The sequence below is a fragment of the Octopus sinensis genome, linkage group LG2 (genome assembly GCF_006345805.1).
Source record: "Octopus sinensis linkage group LG2, ASM634580v1, whole genome shotgun sequence".
In the NCBI taxonomy this organism is placed as follows: Eukaryota; Metazoa; Mollusca; class Cephalopoda; order Octopoda; family Octopodidae; genus Octopus; species Octopus sinensis.
Window position 1 is genome coordinate 6524449 of NC_042998.1, and position 25000 is coordinate 6549448.

General features: G+C 39.2%; 1 protein-coding gene across 2 annotated transcripts in view; it reads right to left on the reverse strand.

Moving 5' to 3' along the window:
• Nucleotides 1–14057, reverse strand: part of LOC115232078 (probable ATP-dependent RNA helicase DDX49) — a 700146-nt gene extending 686089 nt beyond the window's left edge. The window contains exon 1 of one of the 2 annotated variants that reach the window (XM_036511346.1): nucleotides 13876–14057. In XM_036511346.1, coding sequence (XP_036367239.1) covers nucleotides 13876–14020 — 145 coding nt within the window. In that variant the 5' untranslated portion in view covers nucleotides 14021–14057. The remainder of the gene's footprint in view (nucleotides 1–13875) is intronic. The other variant, XM_029801952.2, reaches the window with a different exon arrangement.
• Nucleotides 14058–25000: the final 10943 nt, after the last annotated feature.

The window sequence follows — 25000 nt, forward strand, 5'->3', positions numbered from 1 at the left end:
CATTCTACTTGCCTAGAACCTGTCATCATTTCTCTGAACCACCCCTCCCCACTGGTGCTCCCCTATATTTCTGCACCCCACCCCCACACATAAAAAGCACCATCCGAACGTGGCCGATGCCAGACCCCTCTGGCACCTGTGCAGGTGGCACGTAAAAAGCACCCACTACACTCGCGGAGTGGTTGGCGTTAGGAAGGGCATCCAGCTGTAGAAACACTGCCAGACTAGACTGGAGCCTGGGGCAGTCCCGAGCTCCCCAGACCCCGGTCGAAACCGTCCAACCCGTGCTAGCGCGGAAAACGGACGTTAAACGATGATGATGATGATGATGATGATGATGCAATATATATATACACACATATACATATATATACACATATATATGCAAATATATATATATATATATATATATATATCACATATATATGTATGTACGTATATGTGTGTGTTTATGAGTGTGAACAAGACCATTTGTGTTTGTGTGTGTATGTATATTATAGAGCCTGCACAAGACTCAATAAAGGAGTTAATATGTATGACATGAAGTTTTGAAATGTTTGCTTTTTTTCCTTTTCCTTTTCTCCCCCATCACCACCACCACCTCAACATCAGTTCAAATGAAAATCATTCTCCAGAGTCTTGAGTCTTATTATGAATGTTTGTCTTGCAACTTCTAGCACGTAGGCACTAGAGAATTGAGCTTGGTCTGACCAAGTTTCATTTGACAACTTACATATGCTAAACATACATGGGATCTTTACCTTTTGACCGACAGACATAGAAAACAACTTCTTGCAGCTAAACGCCTCCAGACCTCGGACACTGGCAGAATGCGTCATACAAAACATCTCTCACCCTTAGCGCCCCTAAGAAAAGTTTACACCTACGAAGCTATTTCGTAGCGAAGCTGTCGCACTTCGGCAACTTCAACCAATCAATGACATGTATTCGGCTGAATGAAACTACTGCCGCTGCCCGTCAACAACAAACTTCCAGCGGTGCACATTTCATTTGTCACTGTTATTTATGACATATTTCATCTCAGTTAGGTTTGTATGAATAATACAATACAAGATAATGCAAGATTAATTCTCAACAATTCTCTTTTATTCTCTTTTACTTGTTTCAGTCATTCGACTGCAGCCATGCTGGAGCACCGCCTTTAGTCGAGCAAATCAACCCCAGGATGTATTCTTTGTAAGCCTAGTACTTATTCTGTCAGTCTCTTTTGCAGAACCGCTACGTTACAGGGACGTAAACACACCACCATTGGTTGTCAAGCAATGTCGGGGAACAAACACAGACACACAAACATATACACACACATATATACAACGGGCTTCTTTCAGTTTCCGTCTACCAAATCCACTCACAAGGCTTTGGTCAGGCCGAGGCTATAGTAGAAGACACTTGCCAGGGACTGAACCCGGAACCATGTGGTTGGTAAGCAAGCTACTTACCACAAAGTCACTCCTTTGCCTATACTTAAGACACAGCCACTTTATGCCTATACTTACCACACAACCACTCCTACGCCTATTGTTAATAAATAAGGATTACATTTGACACAGTAATCTGAATGCTGAAGGGGTTAATCTAATGTTTGCTCGTTTACTGAGTGTACAGGACTTTTAACCCTTTAGCATTTAAACCAACCATATCCAGCTAAAATATTCTACTAGCCAGATCTGTCATATCACACCTACCCTACAATGTTATTTTGAACATAAACAATCACATCACCAAAATCCCGATGCTACAAGATAATGGGCTAAAGATTTTTTTTCTTACAAGCTGGTATGCTGGCATAGAGAATAATCAGCCAAAATACTTGGGTACTTACTTTCGGACTTCCCAGGCTAATCACCATTTATGCCAGGTGTCAAAAAACCAGCAACACCCAACCAGTGGCAGAATACAAGAATTAAACTCAGAAAGCACAAAAACAAAACAGATGTCACAAAGCCTCATGTCTGCTGCTCTAACATTCCATCAGTCCATCATATCAGACTGGTAATCATCATCATCATCATCGTCGTTTAACGTCCGCTTTCCATGCTAGCATGGGTTGGACGGTTCAACTGGGGTCTGGGAAGCCCGAAGGCTGCACCAGGCCCAGTCAGATCTGGCGGTGTTTCTACAGCTGGATGCCCTTCCTAACGCCAACCACTCCGTGAGTGTAGTGGGTGCTTTTTATGTGCCACCGACACAGGTGCCAGACGAGGCTGGCGAACGGCCACGCCCGGTTGGTGTCTTTTACATGCCACCGGCACGGAGGCTAGGCGAGGCTGGCAACGGCCACGATCGGATGGTGTTTGTTACGTGCCACCAGCACGGAGGTCAGTCGATGCGGTGCTAGCTACGGCCACGTACGGATGGTTCTCTTAACCCAAAAGGATGGCAGGTAAAGTTGACTGAAATGGGATTTGAACTCAGAAGGCAGCAAACATGAACAAATACCACAAAGCATTCCATCTGATATATTCAAATAATAGAATATCTAGAAGCATCATTCTCCATCTCAGACAGCATTTATGGATCAACATTTTTTTGTAGCCACAGGATTTCATGGATTACAATTAACCATTGGATCCACTTTTCTGCGAATGTGTTTAATATAAAATCTAATAAACCTCTTCTCGTTCTCTCACAACTTTGGATTCGAAGCACAGCTTGATACTGACACTTCGTAGATGTAGTATGATTATTTTTATGACAAAGGGCCTCTTGCTCAGAGTGAAAGGTAGAGTGTACGATGCATGTGTGCAAACTGCCATGCTTCATGGTAGTGAAACCTGGGCTGTGACTGCGGAGGACATGCATAGGCTTGAAAGAAATGAAGCTAGTATGATCCGCTGGATGTGTAATGTCAGTGTGCATACAAGACAGAGTGTAAATGCCCTGAGAGAAATGCTAGAGACATAAGAAGCATCAGATGTGGCATGCAAGAGAGACGTTTGTGCTGGTATGGTCATTTACTACAGATGGATGAAGAGAGATGTGTGAAAAAGTGCCACTCCCAAACAGTTGAAGGAATCCGGGGTAGAGGTAGACCCAGGAAGACATGGGATGAGGTGGTCAAGCATGATCTTCGAACATTGGGCCTCACAGAGGCAATGACAAAAGACCGAGACTTCTGTGACTGCGAAGACCCGACAAATAACATGAGTTCATGGCTGTTTCCTGCCAGCCCCAGCCCATCAAAAGTACCTCGGTTCGCAGGATGGCCTGCTGTGCTTGAGGAGACCTATTGAGTACATCAACATCAAAATAAAAATCAAGTGGAAATTGTAGTTGTGATACCTGTGCTGATGGCACGTAAAAAGCACCATACAAACATGGCCAATGCCAGTGCCACCTTGACTGGATTCCGTGCCGGTGGCACGTAAAAAGCACCAACTAATCATGTCCATTGCCAGCCTCCCCTGGGACCTGTGCCGGTGGCACGTAAAAAGCACCCACTACACTCACGGAGTGGTCGGCGTTAGGTAGGGCATCCAGCTGTAGAAACACTGCCAGATCAGACTGGAACCTAGTGCAGCCTCCTGGCTTCCCAGACCCCGGTTGAACCGTCCAACCCATGCTAGCACGGATAAAGGACATTAAACGATGATGATGATCTTGTAGCTTTGAGAATGTGGCAATGTAACTTAATTTTTAGAATGACATGGTCGGATTGGTGTTTGAGACCAGATCTGGCTGGTTTGAACATAAAACAGGATACGGCCAGTTTAAATGCTTAAGGCATTTAATGGCAAATGATATGAAAAAAAAAGTTTGCTTATTCATACAAATACAGAAAATGACGTAACAAATAAGAAAAATACTTCAAATTTAGTGAGACAGATAAAACATATATTGAGATATTCATGTGTAATATTCAAGATAGAATCATCATCATCATCGTTTAGCGTCCGTTCTCCATGCTAGCATGGGTTGGACGGTTCTACTGGGGTCTGTGAAGCCAGAAGGCTTCATCAGGCCCAGTCAAATCTGGCAGTGTTTCTACAGCTGGATGCCCTTCCTAACGCCAACCACTCCGAGAGTGTAGTGGGTGCTTTTTACGTGCCACCCGCACAGGTGCCAGACAGAGCTGGCAAACGGCCACGAACGGATGGTGCTTTTTATGTGCCACCGGCACGAGGGCCAGGCGAGGCTGGCAACGGTCGCGAAACGGAAGGTTCTCTTACATGCCACCGGCACTGGTAACACATCTGCAATTTCCATTGATCGATTTCCATTCTGATCCTCACTTGCCTCAACGGGTCTTCACAAGTAGAGTTTTGCGTCCCAAGAAGGGAAGGTATGCATACGTAGGCCGGCTCCATCCCATGTAGAAGGCCACGGGTTATGGATCAATGTTTACTTTCTATATCAGTAAACATATCTCGTTTCCTTTTCAAAGATTTTTGGGGGTTAAAACTCAGGAGAGAATACAAGTGTTTTTTTTTTGTATCTGATCACATATGTGCGCAAGCACACACACACACACACACACGCACACACACATGCAACAGCTTTTTTGTATCAGTTTTGTTTATCTAATTTTTACTTTGAAAATCATGGCAGTTAATTCATTCATAATTTTCCCATCATAAAAGTGCAGAATAAAAAAAAAAAAGAAAAGACATAAAATATTATTCGCATATTTCACATTTTCACATGTGACACATTTCACAATGGGAAAAATAAAAAGCCATTTTGAAAATGAATCAATATGGAGTATATAAAAGAGAAAAGGACACATTAATGTATATATAATATTTTTTTTTTAAACATCATATGTGAAATTTCAATTTTTGTTAACAAAATTTAATGTTGTGATATGTTGTTTTCATCATTTTCCTTTTTTAAGAATGCTTTAAATATGAAAAAAAAACCTAATAAAATACATGTTTTTTCCTATGTTTTGCAAATAATTAAAAAGGTTTCACTTAACAGCAAACAGCTTTAACTTAACCCTTTAGCATTTAAACTGGCCATATCCGGCCAAAAGTATTCTGCCTGTTTTATGTTCAAACTGGCCAGATCTGGTCTCTCACACCAACCCTACAATATCGTTTTAAAAATTAACAGCTACCTCATCAAAATCTCAAAGCTACAAGATAATGCATGATTAGTTCAAAACAAAGTGGATAAAAAAAGGGATTAATTTTGGTAGAATAATGCGAACACTAAAGAGTTAAACACCAAGAAATCATGTTTAGATATTAATTTTGGTAAGCCTTAAAGAATCACATTTAGTTTTTTTTTTTTATATTTTGTAAATGTAAAATAAAAAAATGATGAATTTTCTGTGATAAAATTAGCAATGTCAACAATCAAGCAAGTTTCCTGTAGTTCTCCCATGTCAGAATGAAAAAGAAGCATGATTACAATTCAAATACACAAGTATTCAGATATAACGTGCATTGGGTTTTACTAAATCTAAAAATTATGAGTCCGCACTCTTTACTCTTTTTACTTGTTTAAGTCATTTGACTGTGGCCATGCTGGAGCATCGCCTTTAGTCGAACAAATCGACCCCAGGACTTATTCTTTGTAAGCCTAGTATTTATTCTATCGGTCTCTTTTTGTTGAACCGCTAAGTTACGGGTAAGCAAACACACCAGCATCAGTTGTCAAGCTACTTACCACACAGCCACTTCTACGCCTATTCACAACTACTAAATGGTATTAAATTTTTTCTTTCCCAACCCAAGTGTGTAACCTGAAGTAGGTTATATCTATTGACCAAGTAAGCTGAATTGCAATGAAGAGTTTAAAACTAAAGCATTCATATTTGTTGTCAAATGTATGGCTCTTACATTGCTTTGAATTAATCAAACATTACCTTGTAGCTTCAAGATTTCAATGGTGTGTTTGTATATTTTTAGAATGACATTGTTGGGTAAGTGTAAGAGGTTGGATCTGGTCAGTGTGAATATAAAACAAGTAAATTATTTTGCCCGGGTAAGGCTGGATTAAATGCTGAAGAGTTAAAACTAAAGCATCACATTTTTTTCAATACACTACTAGATAAAGTCACAGTTCTTTAGTTGAATACAAGATTTAAACTTTTAAGCATTTAATCCAGCCATACCTGGCCAAAATATTCAACTTGCTTTATGTTCGAATTGGCCAGATCTGGTGTCTTGCATCTAGCCCACAATGTCATTTTGAACATAAACAATTACATCATTAAAATCAAAAGGTTACAAGATAATGCTTGATTCAAATCAATATGAATAAATAAGCATTACATTTGACAGAGTAATCTGAATGCTAAGGGATTTTTAAAAAAAGGTGGGTGGGGGGAGCAGACTGCTTGCTACATAGCTTCTGAATCATACACTGAACTTTAAATTCATCACATGCATTAACCCTTTCGTTACCGTATTTATTTTGAGATGCTCTGTGCTTCTTTCAATTATTTGAAATATAACAAAGAATTTAGTAAAATAACTTAGTCATCAATAAGCTTAGTGTTAGGATCATAAATTGTGACTAAACTTTGGTGAAAGATTTTAATTCAAAACTTATGAAAACAAGACATTTGTACTATAGAGCCAGAGCCAGTTTCAGCCAGGTTGGTCACGAAAGGGTTAAAACAAATACAAACACACAGAGCAAGGGTGCAAATGATTGAGTGAAAAAGGGCAGATTGGTCATGTCACTGCAAAGTAGATATGAATACCGACATTCATACCAACTTATAAATACTAACATTCATGTTTATTATCAAACAAAACTTGATGATGTCACACAGAGAAACTGAGAGCTTGGTTGCCACAGTGGCACCAGTGAAATCACCAAGTAACTTACAAGACAAAGAATGCAAAAATGCTCCCACAACCAAGTGGGGGGGGGGGTGCAGTAGAAATGGAGATAGATTTATGTTAAGTGTTGAAAGGTTAAAATATGATAAAGGGACAAGGACAGCTGCCTTGCCGTAGAAGGGGCAGATTCACTATATAAAGGTAGGTGGGAATAATTAGAGAGAGAGAAAAACTGAAATGAAAATTATCAGAACATATACGCTTTTAATTGTTTGTCATTTGACTGCGGCCATGCTGGAGCACCGCCTTTAGTCAAGCAAATCGACCCCAGGACTTATTCTTTGGAAGCCTAGTACTTATTCTATCGGTCTCTTTTGCTGAACCTCTAAGTTACGGGGACGTAAACACACCAGCATCAGTTGGCAAGTGATGTTGGGGGACAAACACACACACATATATATACATATATACGACAGGCTTCTTTCAGTTTCCGTCTACCAAATCCACTCACAAGGCTTTGGTCGGCCCAAGGCTACAGTAGAAGACACTTGCCCAAGGTGCCACGCAGTGGGACTGAACCCGGAACCATGTGGTTAGTAAGCAAGCTACTCAACAGGAAATTCTTAATTTCAAATCAATTTACTTGGTAAAAAAACCAATGATCTATGCGGATTTCTGTTTGACTTTCAGTAAAATTACCGAACGTATATACAATTGTAAATGAATATTTGACATAAAAATAACTTTACAAAAATCAGTTTCATTCATGAAAGTGCATTTTATCAATCAACTGAGTTTTATCTCTGTTTCGCACCAATTATGCAACATCAAAACAAATTTTTATTCCAGTCGGAAATTCCATCTTCTCTTAAGTATATTTTTTTTTATGTATGTGTGTGAGGGTTTTTGTTTTTTCCCCCCACCAGATTTTACATCCATTAAATAACAGGAAAAAAAAAGGGAAGTAATTTACAACTTAAATAGAGAATTGTGCTTGATAAATAGATTAACAGTTTTCACTTCCTCTAAAAAAAAAAAAAAAAAAATTGCTAAGTTTCATTCTGTGTAACAAAATGTTACAACAATAAAGTTGATGATGATAGTGAAGAAAGTAATATTAATAATAATTTGAACAGTCACTGAAATGTGTGACTGAACATCCGCAGCAATTTTGGAAACATTTGATAATATATAAATACTAATGGATTTACATTAGTATCTTCATGTATGCACATCTTCATAGTATTTCTCTGATCACACTGCTTTTTCAAAAATGACTGATGTTTATGACTACATGCATATATATTTATGTATATATACATATGTGTATGCCGGTGGCACGTAAAAACCACCATCCGAACGTGGCCGATGTCAGCACTGCCTTGACTGGCTTCTGTGCCGGTGGCACGCAAAAAGCACCAACCGGTCGTGGCCACTGCCAGCCTCCCCTGGCACCTAAAAAGCACCCACTACACTCACGGAGTCGTTGGCGTTAGGAAGGGCATCCAGCTGCAGAAACACTGCCAGATCAGACTGGAGCCTGGTGCAGCCTCCTGGCTTCCCAGACCCCGGTCGAACTGTCCAACCCATGCTAGCACGGAAAACGGATGTTAAACGATTATGATGACGATGATGATGATATGTGTATATCTACATTATATGCACATGTCGTTTGACCCCTCAGTCCTCCTATTATCTAGGTGCTGTAGTTAATGTAGTCAAATAGTGTATGGTTTGGAAGATTCTTCCTTTGGTGAATGAGGGCAGGGTTTAAGCTCATTACATCACTCGGTTTAATACATCCCCTCTTGGGCCTTGAATACCGGTGATTGCTCAGTAGCCAACATTAAGACATGGCTCCTGTCTTTATGTTATCAAGAATTCAGTGAACAACACCCTCCAAACTCACTTTATGGTCAAGAAGTAATACTAAACCCTCAGTAGTTACAGCATCAGGCTCGCAATCAAGAGGTAGTGAGTTCAGTTCCTAGACTGGACTGGGTGTTGTGTCCTTGAGCAAGAGACTTTATTTCATGTTGCTCCAGTTCACTCAGTCGTAGAAATGAGTTATGCCAAACTGTATCGGCCTTTGCCTTTCCCTTGGATAACATTAATTGGAGAGGGGTGGCTGATATGCATGGGCGACTGTTGGTCTTCATAAACAACCTTACATAGACTTGTGCCTGAGAGGGGAACTTTCTAGGTGCAAACCCATTATTTTTTGGGCCAAGCTAATCATTCACCTACTTTATGTTCAAAACAGCCAGATCCAGCCTCACACACCTACTCTATGTCATTCAAAAAGAAACAATCACATCATTGAAATCTCATAGCTACAAGATGATGCATGATTAATCTAAAACGTGGCACGTAAAAAGCACCATCCGATCGTGGCCGTTGCCAGCCTCGCCTGGCCCCCATGCCGGTGGCACGTAAAATGCACCACTCGACCGTGGCCAGCCCCGTCTAGCACCTGTGCCAGTGGCACATAAAAAGCACCCACTACACTCACGGACTGGTTGGCATTAGGAAGGGCATCCAGCCGTAGAAACATTGCCAGATCAGACTGGGCCTGGTGCAGCCTTCTGACTTCACAGACCCCAGTTGAACTGTCCAACCCATGCTAGCATGGAAAGCGGACGCTAAATGATGATGATTGTGAATACATCTGACAAAGTAATCTGAATGCTAGAGGGTTAAGCCCATGCAGAATTCTCCCTTCTCTAGTAACCATTGATTCCTATCCAACTTAGACACCCCACACACAGGTACACATCACCGTTTATAGACAAACCACACATTCTGTTGTCCTCCAAGACACTATCACTGTTTATCTATGGTCTGTCTCTGCTGACCAGGTTCCACTCTATACTGTAGCTTCACTCTGAACAATAGGGTCAATGCATCTGTAGATATTCTTCCTGTTATTAAAGAACAAAGATTTCCACTTACTTCCCACCTCTAAATATATCTCAAGAGTTCCCTTCACCACTTTATATAAATTTACTTTCTCAACCATTCTATAAATCCATCAATCAACAACTCTTCAACCATATCTCTTCATTTGCAGAAGACAGTCATCTCACGTAATTCCACGCTCTGAAGACATCAACCACAAGACTACTCACAACTCCATTTGTCTCTCATACTAATCCCACACTAAAGTGCCAATGCAGAAACTGAATCTTAACAATCTTTAACTTATTTACTCTTTATTTTATGGCACAAACTTCTTGTCTTCAAATGCTTTAAATTAAAGCCTTCTGTCAAAATTTTATGATAGTTCCAAACACCAGCTTTTTGAGGAGAAGGTTAGTTTATTAGATTTGTCTTTTTAGAAATTAACTGAAACAAAAATGTATTTCAAGAGAAATATGGAGACAAATAAGTTAACTCTCTACATCAATAATTAGTTTCATGCCCTCTGTATATCCCTGACTGATGCACAGCCACTCCAAACATCCTTAACCCCTTTGATACCAACCTGCCTGAAACCATCTCTGGCTCTATAGTACAAATGTCTTGTTTTCAAAAGTTCTGACTTAAAATCTTCCACAGAAACTAAATCACAATTTATGTTCCCAACATTAGCTAAATGATAACTAAGTCACTTTACTAAATTCTTCGTTATATTTAAAATTAATTGAAAGAAACACTAAGTGTTTCGATAGAATTAAGGCAACAAAAGGGTTTATCTCTCTCCCTCCCCTCCTCCAAATTTAATCCCTACCAAAGAAATAATGACCACATTGCACCCCATAACAAAACACTATGCAATAGGCCTTATGGCACTTCATGTCGGCTGACTTGCAGCATCCTATGAGTTCTGCTCTACCCATCCCAGGTAACACGTTTTACCTCTGAACCATCAGAAACAGCTTAGCAAGTGGATTGAATTAATCCTTTTTGGCATATCTCTCTAGATCCCTCAGCCTCCAGTGATTCAGTTATAACCACACTGCAGGCAAAGGACACAGCCTACATGACATTCCAATTAGACAGCTTTTACGCAGTCAACACAACTCCTGTAAGGCCACCAAGCAAAACGTTAAGATCTTCATGCGTTACATGGTCTGCCAAACTGCAGTCAATCCTTTGGTTCTCTTGCCAAAACAGATCTCTAATGACTTTTCAAAATCCTCTTTACTTTCACTTCTCAAACATTATGGACGTGTAAGCAGAAGCCCTAGAGAGAAAGCCTCCATATTTGCTAGCTTATTTGCATCTGAATCTGCACACCAAGTTAACTCTCCTCCAAAACAGTCGCTTTCCATTCCACCAGCCTCACCACCACATGTATGAGCACATGTATCTATACATACACAGTGGAGGCGTAATGGCCCAGTGGTTAGGGCAGTGGACTCGCGATCATAGGATCGCAGTTTCGATTCCCAGACTGGGTGTTGTGAGTGTTTATTGAGCGAAAACATTTAAAAGCTCCACGAGGCTCCGGCAGGGGATGGTGGTGATCCCTGCTGTACTCTTTCACCACAACTTTCTCTCACTCTTACTTCCTGTTTCTGTTGTACCTGTATTTCAAGGGGCCAGCCTTGTCACTCTCTGTGTCACGCTGAATATCCCCGAGAACTACGTTAAGGGTGCACGTGTCTGTGGAGTGCTCAGCCACTTACACGTTAATTTCACGAGCAGGCTGTTCCGTTGATTCGGATCAACCGGAACCGTCGTCGTAACCGATGGAGTGCTTCCATCCATATACATACACACATCATACGTGCATGTGGTACGAAAGCATCTCCAGTCACTTCAAAACACTAAGATTACAAGCCTTAACAATGTTTCTTCTATCGCCCTTAAACAATTCAAGCTAGAATTAACTCCTATCCTTATGAACTTCTGCAAAATCTTTCATTCACAATCAGTAGTGATATATTCCAATGTATCTCGAACCCCAATCTCAAAAGGCATCACTTTAACACAAACATTATCCAATTGCATTCACTTCCAATAACTCAAAGGTGATGAAGCAAACCTTTAATAACAGCCTTCTGCAATATTTAGAATCTTTCTCTCTTCTTAATGATCAGTGTAGCTTTTGTTAGGCCAGATCTATTGAAGACCTACTCAAGTATATCACTCACTAGTTCAACATTATGTGCCACCTTACTGGCACTTGTGCCAGTGTGCAGATGACATGTAAAAAAAAAAAGAAACACGATTTTCAGTGACCGTTGCCAGTACCGCCTGTCTGGTCTTCGTGCCGGTGGCACATAAAAACACCCACTACACTCTCAGAGTGGCTGGCATTAGGAAAGGCATCCAGCTGTAAAAACTCTGCCAGATCAAACTGGAGCCTGGTGCAGCCATCTAGTTCGCCAGTCCTCAGTCAAATCGTCCAACACATACTAGCATGGAAAGCTGACGTTAAATGACGACAACAACGATCTCAGCATTCGTCTATGCTTGGCATGCAAACTTCCAAGCAAAACTACATGCCTGTGAATTCCATCCTTTTCTTGTTTCTTGTCAAATGAGATCATCAAAGCAAGTGTTAATGCAATTCCAACAGGCAAACATTTCAACTATAGCATGCCTCAAGGTTGCACATTGTCCAAAACACTCTTCTTCTAATACAGCAATGAGTTACAATACTTGATATCACCCTAACAATGCCTAATGCTATGAGGATGGAACAACCATTTCTCTTCCATAATTTTCCACACCCAAACATCATCCACATGAATCTTAACACCTCACACCAAAACTGTACAGATGCTGTGAACAGAGAGCTCAGAGACATCCTCCAACGGGATGAATCCAATCTTGTCTTCTTCAACAGCCCAAAGGTACAATCACAACACAATTGTATTACCTCGCCACCCTGTAAACATGTACTGAATATAGCCAGAACCCACAATTATGGAGAAAATGCTAGACCTCAACATCATTATGGAACCTTCCAACTGGTTATCAAACTTCCTCAACATAGTAAATACTGCATCACAAAGGTTAGTCATCCTCTTCAGTAACACCAACAGCTTTACAAAACTCAAAATGACACCTGCAAGGAGCAACAACAACTACTATTACTACTACTACTTCACATACAGACATCCCAGATTGCATTCTATAAAAGACCACTCTGACCCATAAGCGTGCTATCACACCACACAGCCTTTTCTACTGTTTCTACGGTGATATCTGCTCTTCAAAGCTGACTAGCGTCGGGCCACACGGGTTCAAACACTCCCAACTCATTCCTCTCGTCAGCCACATTGTACCCTCGACCTCTTCACCAGGTATGCCTATAGCTGAGGGAGTACATATGAGAAATGTAAAACGAATTGCGGTTAATTGGTGCCAATCAAACTTCCTTCACTTCCTTCTTATTCATAGTCACTGCTCATTTGTTTACATTTATCTGATGTAACACCTACACACTTCAAGCTCTCAATGTAACACCACACACTTCAAGCTCTCAAATACGCGCTTTACATAGATCACAATTCCAAAGTAAATATAACGGGTCTCTGTGAAAATCTAACCACTTCCGGACCACTTTCTTTCCCATGAAGCAGAGAGATATTCCGAAAGCCGGCCAAATAAAGTATACACCCCCAAGTTTTAGTAGCTTAGTAATTGGGTACAGGGCCACAAATTTTGAGGGAAAGTGCGTAATTGATTTAATCTAACCCAGTATGTCACAGATACAATTTTTGCAAATTCCAGAACAAAATAACGTGGCAACCAACAGTAAAACAAAACCAATAAAACAAGAGCTACTATTAATCTTTTACAAATCTTCTTGATTATATATATATATATATACATATTTAAGAAAGTTTTTAAGTATATCTTAAACTTAGGCGAGTGTTGTATCAAATATTCATTGAATTAAAAAAGTTTCTTAATTAACACTGAAATAAACGAAACCTTAAAACATAACCAGTTCTACGAATACAAATATTTCAGGGTATCATACATATGTTAAAATCATTTATTTTAACTGTCAGAAAAGAATTTTTAATTTAACACCTGATCAAATTGGGGAGGAAAAAGCACGTGTTGGTGTAAACAACATTGGAGTTGTAAGCAGATGTAGTCTAGCAACAAACCCACAGCTGGTACTGTTTCACAAATATCTTAAAACGTACATTACCTTTCAGAATTTCCGGTATGCAGTTGATTTGTATGGGAGTCGGCCTGGAAATCCCGACCACCTGACACTGATCGACCAGCCACGAATTAATTCCAAGCTCTTTGAAAGTGGTAACAGAATCATCCACGTGCTCTTGGTCGGCCATTTTTGTTGTGGGTTGTCAACAGCCTCGTTTTCGATTTATAGTTTGTTCATTCATAAACCGGTGTCGCGTAAAAACTATCGCCCATGCGTTGCTATGCCATTCACAAATCGTAACTTAATGACTTAGCATCATAGTTAAAAGGGTAGAGGCTGAAATATCTATACCTCCTAATCGTTGTGGGTGTTTTAACTTTCTAGCTACACTCTATAACAATACACGCTTTGGTATTTCCTAATCTTTATCGGGTTATTTCTCGCTTTTACTAGTTGTTTGTTATGACTAGCATTATCTTTTGTAGTGGAAAGTGTTTACATAAAACGAACGTCTCTCTACACGTGGCAACGTTTTGCACATTACATCTTTTTCTTCGATTATATTTTTTCATATCTGACATACGAGGTTTATTTTATAAATATTTATAATGACGACTTTTACTTTAAAGATTATTAAATTACATTTATTTTACTCCTTCCACGTCGGTAAGGTAGTGTATGTTTACCTGAGAATATTGTAAACAATTGCAGCGTGGAAGGTGTTTGTAAGCCATTTAAGAAACAGACAAAAGCCGTTCGATTCACTTCAACATTTAAGTTTAATTTGTCAAAATATTTCCGTTGCTTTAAGACCGCGACCTGTTCACTGTAAACATTAGAACATAACTACACAACTGTGCCCCATAAACTTTGTCTTCTCGCAACTTTCATAACAGTGGATATATTAGCAATGAAATATTCTACAAACACCTTTCAGGTGATGTTGATTACTGTTATATCAGAATTTAATGTGGGAAAGCGGTGGGCGAATACACATACATTCAAACACACAAATGAATTTTGCAAAATTATGCGATGTCAGTCAGTGTGTATGTGTGTCTAACCACCATTCCTCTCCCAATATTCCGATACAAAAGGTATTTGTAGAAAATTTCATTTTAATATAAAAATTTGTTTGAAAGTTACAAGGAAGTAAAATCGGCCGCGGTGGGGCATGCTGGTGCCAACATCAGAATCTGCCGAAACTATTGATCGTCAGCGTCGATTATTAGTGAGTATGCATAGTTAAAACTGGAATAAATGAGTCGGAAAGTGATGGGAAAGGGTACTCCCCGAAACTTTAGGCTGTTTATACAAAACAATGTGCTTGTTGTCCGTTTATACCAGAGCTTTATATTGTTAAGACAATCGGGTTTTTTTTTTTTTTCGTGTATTGTACCCTCACTGATATTATCCTGTTATGTTTATGTACGAGTAATTTGGCTGCTATTTTTAACGTAGAGGTTACTTGCTTAGTTCGCTACGCAAAATGTTTATATTATTCATACAGAGTGCCTACTCATCAAAAAAAAAGTGTGATCATTTTGCGAAAGGAAAAGTATGTTTAACACCAGGTCAACTCTGATCGAAAGACACTCCGACTATGACCACCCCTTTTTTCTTTCTTTTTTTTTTTTTTTTCAGGAACTTTAAAATTAGAGATGTACAAAATATACAAGAACAAGCTTGGGGCAGCAGTAATTCTGGAATTTGTGTTATGCATGATATTTATATAAAAACTTAAATTTTAGCACAGGCCTATAGTATCATCATCATCAACATCATAAAAAAACTGATGTAAAGATCAAATAAAAAGTACAAATAAACAGGTGCAGGCATGGCTGTGTGGTAAGTAGCTTGCTTATCAACCACATGGTTCCGGGTTCAGTGTCACTGCATGGCACCATGGACAAGTGTCTTCTATAGCCTCAAGCTGACCAAAGCCTTGTGAGTGGATTTGGCAGACGAAAACTGAAAAAAGGCCTGTCATATATATGTGTGTGTGTGTTTGTCCCACCCCCCACCATCGCTTGACAACCAATGTTGGTGTGTTTACGTCCCCATAATTTAGTGGTTTGGCAAAAGAGACCGGTAGAATAAGTACTTGGCTTACAAAGAATAAGTCTTGAGGTCAATTTGTTCAACTAAAGGCAGTGCTCCAGCATGGCTACAGTCAAATGACTGAAGCAAATAAAAGATTGTGTTTAATTGGCGAAAAAAAGAAATCATGCACCCCCCACCCCACCCCCAACATATATAATAATATTTGTTTCAACACACGATTTCACATCAGGAATCTTGCAAAATACATAAATGTATAACTTAAACAACAAAAGGGCCATAAGGCCCCTGGTTGAAAATCATTGATAATTAATTATACTGGTCAACAAAATGAAACTATTTTTAATCCTCAGAGTTACTGATTGACTTTTCTGGGTTAATTTTTGATGCTGATTACAAATCCAAAGTCCGATTTCCTCTATCAGGTCACATTTTCATGTTAATGACACCTGCTGTTTTAACTTATAGGATACGTAAAGCATGTCTATGGCAGAAACGTTAGCACGCTGGGCGAAATGCATAGCTGTATTTCGTCTGCCGTTACGTTCTGAGTTCAAATTCTGCCGAGGTCGACTTTGCCTTTCATCCTTTCAGAGTCAATAAATTAAGTACCAGTTACACACTGGGGTCGACATAATCCGTTTGTCCGCTCTGTGTTTAGCCTCTAGTGGGTAGTAAAGAAATATATATAAAGTATATTAAATACAAGATACGATAATTTCATGGCTTTTTACTGTACAAAATTAACATTATTGTGTACAAATAAGTTAGAATACACTAAACTGCATAACAACTTAAAATCTTTGGGATTTGGACTTTCTATGGTGTTTTGTCTCAGGTTCATCCCTGTGTGATATCCAACAGTAGTCAGCTAACATTCCTGCATTCCAAAATCCTTGATATCGCTGTTCCATCGATGCAGTATCTTGATGAAAGTGTTCCATTAGCTCATCAGACACTGCTCCAAAGTTCTCTTCAAAAAAGTCCAGATGTGAATCAAGGAAATGGACTTTTAGTGACATCTGACAGCCCATTGCAGTGTAGGAGTCTAGATGGCATTTCACTCCATTTCTAAACTCTAGAGATATCTTGTTGCCCAGGAAATTTTCACAGAGCCATTTGAAGGATTCTCAGGCTTTAAGCTCAATTTTATCCAGTGCTGGGAGGAAATGGTTGTCCTTCAAGAATTCTTTTATCTGCAGACTTATGAATACGCTCTCCTTCAGTTTTGCCTCGGTGATTTTTGGAAATTTGGCCTTCACCTATTCAAAACCTTTTGAGTTTTTCCTGGCAAGTGTCTTCACGAATTGTTTCATGAGGCCAAGCTTTATGTGAAGAGGGGGAAGAAGAACATTTTCTGGGTTTAAAAGTGGCTTACTCTGGACACTAAAAACTCCCGGCTCATATGATTTTCGCAAAGGCCACTCTGATTGGACATAGTACTTGTTAGTTGTATGACTGTCCCATAGGCATAAAAAGCAACAATATTTCATGAACTCAGATTGCATTCCCATCAACATTCCAATCACCTTCAAGTCTCCACGTATTTTCCAGCTGTAGTTTGTATACTTTATGGCATTGAGGAGTACTTGCATGTTTTCATAACATTCCTTCATGTGCACTGCATGTCCTATGGGAATGGATGGTTTCTTATTGCTGTTGTGTAGTAGTACTGCCTTGAGACTTCTCTTAGATGAATCAATGAATAAGCGCCATTCAGTTGGAACATGCTCTTGGAACAAACAGCGAAATAACTCATCAGTGTTATTACTGAAACAAAGTGGTCCATCAACAGAGAAGCATGAAGTCAGATCCCCATTTCTCTTCCTGAAATGAGTAATACAAACATCTTTCTTAAGCAGACACTTTTCTTGTAGGCAAGATGCAAATAGTTCAGCTTTATTCTTCGACAATGACAAGTCTCTAACTAAATCATTTAACTCTCCTTGAGAAAATTTCTGTGGTACATCTTCATTTTCAATCGTGAAATCTGCATCCACTTTGGTGTCTTCCACAGCAGTAGTATTTTCTTCAGGAAATACATCTCCGTCAGACATCTGAAGGCCATTTTCTGGTGGTATTGGAATAGGAAGATCGTCATCGTTGTCTGGTACTGGTCTTCTTGCTGATTCCAAGTTGGGATACACAATCTTATGCTTGGTCTTTACAGTAAACCCACATACATTAATGTTGCAGAAATAACAGTCCAAGAAATGATCCTTTGGCTCTCTCCATATCATAGGTATTGCAAACGGCATTGCTCTCTTCCTCTTATTTAGCCAATCCCTTAGTCCATTTGAACAAGCTGAGCAGATAATGTGTGAGGTCCAACTCTTATCTTGATCCCTGAGAGAGCAGCCAAAGTATTACTGGTAGATCATTTTGATTTCACTTGTGATGGCACATTGCTGAGCTTTGGGGGTAAATGAACCACAGACATGACAAAATACATCAGGACTGTTCTTGCAATGCCTTGACATCCTGAGTAGAATTTGATGATGAAGATGACTTGGCACCTTAAACGGAAAGTAAAATTTATGAAAAGAAAAGATTATGAAAGCAAAATTACAAAATGAATACAAATAGTTATAAAACAGAAGTCAGAATTTACCTGTATAAGATGTTTACCTGTAGCGATAATGCTGATGGGAGTTATATACCTCTCTTATCTCTTCAGAAAAACTGTACCTGATAGAAGGAAACCGATTACATTTTTGAAATCTGCGGACAAAACTACTTATAAAACACCATATAATATCCCTGATGAAAATTGGCTGTTGACCAGAAAAAGAAATCTGGGAAAATTGGCTTTCACTCTTTCTGGGATATTATTAAATGGTTTATTCTTTAATTATTCACTGCTTGGTACCACTGTGGAACCAGCCATTGTACAAGTCAACTGCTTGGACATTCATTAAGCACTTGGAGATAAGACTTGATAAATGCTTATACCAACATGTTACAGACTTTTATAAATATTATGTTTAAAAGCATTTTACACAAACAACGGCTGTATAGCAGTCTTTTTGCTAATGCTAATATCATTCAAGAGAGATAAATGCTTAGTTAAAATTTATCACTGTATTTTTTGTCACACAAATCAACATAGTACATAATTTAAGCATTCAAACATCATCACTATCTTTCAAAATCTTGATGTATTTCACATGGAATCTTTAGCCTTCCAAGTTCATCTTGGTGTATAAATCAACTTATCTTGTTTTCGGCTGCAAAATTTGGTGTGAAAAATTCAACTTGTATGCAGGAAAATATGATCGTGACACTCCTATGGTCACCTAACATGGATATCTTCAACTCAGCTGCCTCACAAAATCCTTTATTGACTGACTGACTGTATACCAACATAGGATGTTGCCCTTACAACGATGAGGAGTAAATGAGGGTGTGTGAATGATTGTATACAACTTGAGATTGAAACTGAACTGGCAAGCAATGATTTGCTCACTGTTATTAAATACAATGATTGCCATACATGAAATAAAATAGTGCAGGAGTGGCTGTGTGGTAAGTAGCTTGCTAACCAACCACATGGTTCCGGGTTCAGTCCCACTGCGTGGCATCTTGGGCAAGTGTCTTCTGCTATGGCCCCGGTCCGACCAATGCCTTGTGAGTGGATTTGGTAGACGGAAACTGAAAGAAGCCCGTCGTATATATGTATATATATATGTGTGTGTGTGTTTGTCCCCCTAGCATTGCTTGACAACCGATGGTGGTGTGTTTACGTCCCCGTCACTTAGCGGTTCAGCAAAAGAGACCGATAGAATAAGTACTGGGCTTACAAAGAATAAGTCCCAGGGTCGATTTGCTCGACTAAAGGCAGTGCTCCAGCATGGCCACAGTCAAATGACTGAAACAAGTAAAAGAGAAAAAAGAGTATAACAGGTTACAACAAGGATGTGTGAGAGACTTCATTGCTAGGCTGGACTGTTGATCTGCAGACAAAACTGACGTACTGTTTGGCAGTGTGTAGAGACAGCCGTTGGTCTGTTGGTCATGTGGGCTTCATACAGCAATGATGTAGACAGGTGTCTGGTGGAGATGAAAGTGGAGACTGGCTGGTGTCAGGACATCGTTGCTGGAGACAAGTTGCATGTGGTCAGTGGTGAATGCCAAAGACCTAGAACAGTCGAGAACCACCGTTCTTATAGGGAATAGGCTCCCAGAAGCTGGGGATTAATTTCCCACATAAGGAAAAATAAACTGTTGCACCAACGTGATTGGACAGCTGGAAACTGACCAATACAAACAACAGGTTTGTTCAATCATGAGGTCATGTGACCTGCTGAAATGAAAAGGCCTAGGGAGCTCTGTTTTACAGGTATTCAAGCCTAGATGAGTCAAAACGAAAACATCTCACAATGACAATGTAAATCACTTTTGCTACACCTTATTGACTTCCTCAAATAATATATAGAATCTTTAAGAGTGGCATGAGTGAGTGACACAAATCTGAGCAAGCTCAATTAGCTGATAGTGATGATGATAGTCCTAGAGCAAAGCTATTGTCAAAGGATTCTCAACTACAACTGACCTGTATTGTTTTAAAGAATAACGTATCGTAGACTGTTTGGGTCAATAGATCTTACCATTTTCTAATTCTTTACAATTCTGAATACTCTGTCAATTGTAACCCTTATTGTTTTATATTGTTTTGAATTGATCAGGCATCATCTCATACCTTTGAGATTTGATGATGCGATTGCTTATTTTTGAGAGTTGCTTAATCTGGTCATCATCATCATCATTTAACATCTGCTTTCCATGTTGGATGATGTGACTGAGGACTGGTGAACCAGTGGCTGCACCAGGCTCCAATCTGATCTGGCAGAGTTTCTACAGCTGGATGCCCTTCCTAACACCAACCACTCTGATAGTGTAGTGGGTGCTTTTACATGCAATCGGCATGAAGGCCAGTCAGGTGGTACTGGCAACAGCCACACTCAAATGGTGTTTTTTTACATTCCACCTGCACAGGGGCCAGTCCAGTGGCACTGGTAACGACCTCGCTCGAATGCTTTTTCACCTGCCACTGGCACAAATGCAAGTAAGGCAACGCTGGTAACGATCAGTTTGAACATAAAACAAGGACTATGTTTTGGCTGGATATGGCTGGCTTAAATTCTAAAGGGTTAAAGCAACTTGGTTAGGTTCAGTGGTGATACAGCTGTTGTTTTTAGCTGGTCAAGCTACCACAGAGTGGCTCGTTAATTAACTGATCTGGTCCTTCACTCTGGGGAGATCTGAAGATATGAATACCTTGTAACATATTAGGTCATCAGGAACAAGTACAAAACATTAAGATTCCAGTATAGACGAAGATGGTTAATTTATTCTTTTAATAAAAAGTGAATCACGACTGATGACAGCAAGAAGAAGAAGAAGTAAAGTTATGCCAAAGCAAAAGTGTATAACAATTTAGTTGAAATAATCGGTAAAATGGAGTTCAACACACGATAAAAAAAAAGAGAGAGAAAAAAAAACAGTGATAATAAAAACAGAATTAGAAAAATTGTGTGAAGTCAAACATAATTCATCTACAGAACATGAAAAAAGTTAATATGACTGCAAATGTTCAAATATTGTCATAGTTCAAATGTTCACCAAAATTGTCTGGGAAGAAATATTTAAGGCAATAATTTACCATGGTTGTGTGTGTGTGTGTGTGTGTGTGTGTTTGCATGTTTCCATAGTTAGGTAAGTGTGTGTGAAAGCATTCTTTTCAGTCTCAAATTATGTGTCTCTCCACAAATAATAGTCTCTGGAGAATGTTATATCAATAATGTGTATGTTACATTTATTACATTATGTTTGTTGCTATGAGGAAAGGTTTTTTCATAGAGCAACAAAATCAAATGACATTTAGTAGCTATGTAAAAGCTTCGACTGTCACCATTTGTGTAGTGAAAGGGTGTGAGACAGAAATGTGATACTGTTAGAGAGAGAGAGGAGAGAGTGTGAAATAATTGTCTTTCCATGGTATTGCAGTGGGGCATAGAGCAACAACGACAATCTCCCGTGGCTACTCAAAAATGAGGTCTTTTATAATGTGTGAGAACTGGAGATATTACATAGATGTATTCCCCCACCCCACCCCACTCCATCAACCAAATCTAAAGAGAGTTAGAAAGAGAAAGATATTCAATCTAGATATTTCCACTAATATAGCTAGGAGCTTACTAACACAAATTCAGAAGCATTTCCCAAGAACTCAATGATATCAATAAACTCTTTAATTCTCATAACATCAAGGTTAGCTACACATGCTTAGATAATTTTACTTCCAACAAAGCATACAACAGCATATTCAAACATTCACACAACTTCCCCCCTACACTCTGACCTGTAACTGTTAAAAAACCACATCCAAATGAAAGCCATGTGACTAATTGGTCAAGACTCACCCAGACAAATTGGTCAAGACAAATCTGTCTGATTTGGCATGGTTTTCTACAGCTGGAAACCCTTCCTAATGCTAACCACTCCAAGAGTGTAATGGGTGCTTTTACGTGTCACTGGCACAGGTGCCATTTGCATGACACCAGTATCTGCCATGACTGGGATTTTGCTTGACTTGATGGGTCTTCTTCTCAAACATGACATTATACCAAAGGTCTCAGTCACTGCCTCTGTGGGGCCCAATGCTTGGAAGGAACTCAGCCTCTTTGCCTCCATGAGGCCCAAAGCTTGAAATATTGGTTTCAAATTTTGGCACAAGGCCAGCAGTTTTGAGAGAAGGGGTTGATTACACTGGCCTCAGTACTCTGCTGGTACATCTTTTATTGACTCCAGAAGGGTGAAAGGCAAAGGTGGTCTCAGTGTAATTTGAACTCAAAATGTAACAACAAATGAAATACCACTAACCATTTCACCCAGCATGCTGACAATTCAGTCAGCTTGCTGTTTGAAGCTTAGAAATAAATAATAATTTCAGATGTTGGCACAGGTCAATAAATTTTGGGGAAGAGACATATTGATTGCATTGACCCCAATGCTCAACTGTTACTTCTTTTATCAACCTGGACGGATGGGAGGGCAAGTTGACGTTGGCAGAATTTGAACTCAAGGCAATGAGCTGGCAAAAACGTTAGCACACCAGGTGAAATGCTTAGTGGTATTTCGTCTGCCAAGGCGGGGAGCTGGCCGAAACGTTAGAACGCCGGGCGAAATGCTTAGTGGTATTTTGTCTGCCGTTACGTTCTGAATTCAAATTCCGCCGAGGTTGACTTTGCCTTTACGCACTGGGGTCGATGTAATCGACTTAATCCCTTTGTCTGTCCTTGTTTGTCCCCTCTATGTTTAGCCCCTTGTGGGCAATAAAGAAATAAGAATTTGAACTCAGAATGTAATGACAGATGAAATACCACCAAACATTTTGCTAAGCATGCAAATGATTCTGGCAGCTCACTGCCTGAAGATTGAAATTAAATATTAAATACTCTATTCCTCTATCCCCCATTTTTCCAATTCTCCACTGAAAGTTTACAGGTGTGCCATCCTCTTCTTCAGACTAATAATTATAAATTCACATGAATAGACTGAGTATTGTGCAAGATTTTAGATGCAAAGTTTACCGCCAAAGTAACCATTATGCCATCTAATACTTTGGTAACATACAGATGTGCAATTGTAAGTAAAATATACTGTGGTATATTAGCAGATTGAACTATAGACCAGTGCTTGCCCAAAGGTAGAATATATTTTATTTTTTATTTCTTTATTGCCCACAGGGGGCTAAACATAGGGGGGACAAACAAGGACAGACAAAGGGATTAAGTCGATTACATTGACCCCAGTGCGTCACTGGTACTTATCTAATCAACACCGAAAGGATGAAAGGCAAAGTCAACCTCGGTGGAATTTGAACTCAGAACGAAGTGGCAAATGAAATACCACTAAGCATTTTGCAAGGCATGCTAACAACTCTGCCAAGCTCACCATCCTATATATGATATATTTTATCTGATAAATGAGAGATGACATTTTTTTTTATCATTAGAAAAAGAGATAAGGTGGTGAACTGACAGAAATATTAGCATGCTGGACAAAATACATAGGGGTATTTTGTCCCATCTTTATGTTCTGAGTTCAAGTTCTGCTGAGGTCAACTTTAGCCTCTCATCCTTTCAGGGTCGAGAAAATAAGTACCAGTTGAACACTGGGATTGATGCAAGTGACTTATTCCCCTGCCCCGAAATCACTGGCCCTGTGCCAAAATTCGAAACCATAATTTGAAAAGGGGATGCAGTAACCACAATCTCTAAAGGTTTTTCCCTGCTCCAGACTGCCAAGAATTATGTGGTTGTTGTTCAGTTTGATATTTCCTAAGTCAACACCAAAATAGCTAAAAACGTAACACTCACACAAACACAATGAAACAGCAATATATATTTCACAATTATATTTATAACAATAACTGTGATAAAAATAAATTGTATCACTATTATTTCTACAGATTCATTGAAGAGATATTAAAATAAATTCCAGCACTTCACAGACAAAAATAAGCCTTTTAAACACAATACAAACATTTTTTTAAAATTCTACTGTACACTAATGATCTGAAATGTACTTTTAAAAAGTTATAAAACATTTAATCATCACACTCAACATTCAAATCATTATAGTTCAGAAAAAATTCTTATAGCTACAGAGTTTTATAAATCTCTTATACAATGCTATAAGATCTCTATTACACTCCAAAAAGAATTCACAAATCAATTCGTATTGGAGAAGGTCTCATAACACATAAAATCATATTTCCAGTACATAAATACCAGCTGTACAACTACTTCAACCGCACATCAGCTAATTAGAAACCTGATTCTAAAATATCAGATTTAATATAGCAACTGTGAAGTCCACAGCTTTGTCCTGGATATCATTTCTGTGACCAGCTGCTACCTGTTTCCAAGCAAGGTAATATTTCTCCATTGCCAGAGATAATTTTCACAGAAAACTGGAAATGGATAATGCTGCTTGTATGACAGTGATGTTCATTTACAGCTATCATGTGATGTCAAGACAGGGATATATCTTTTCTACTCTAGGCAGAAGCCCCAGAAATTTTGGGGAGGGGGCTAGTCGA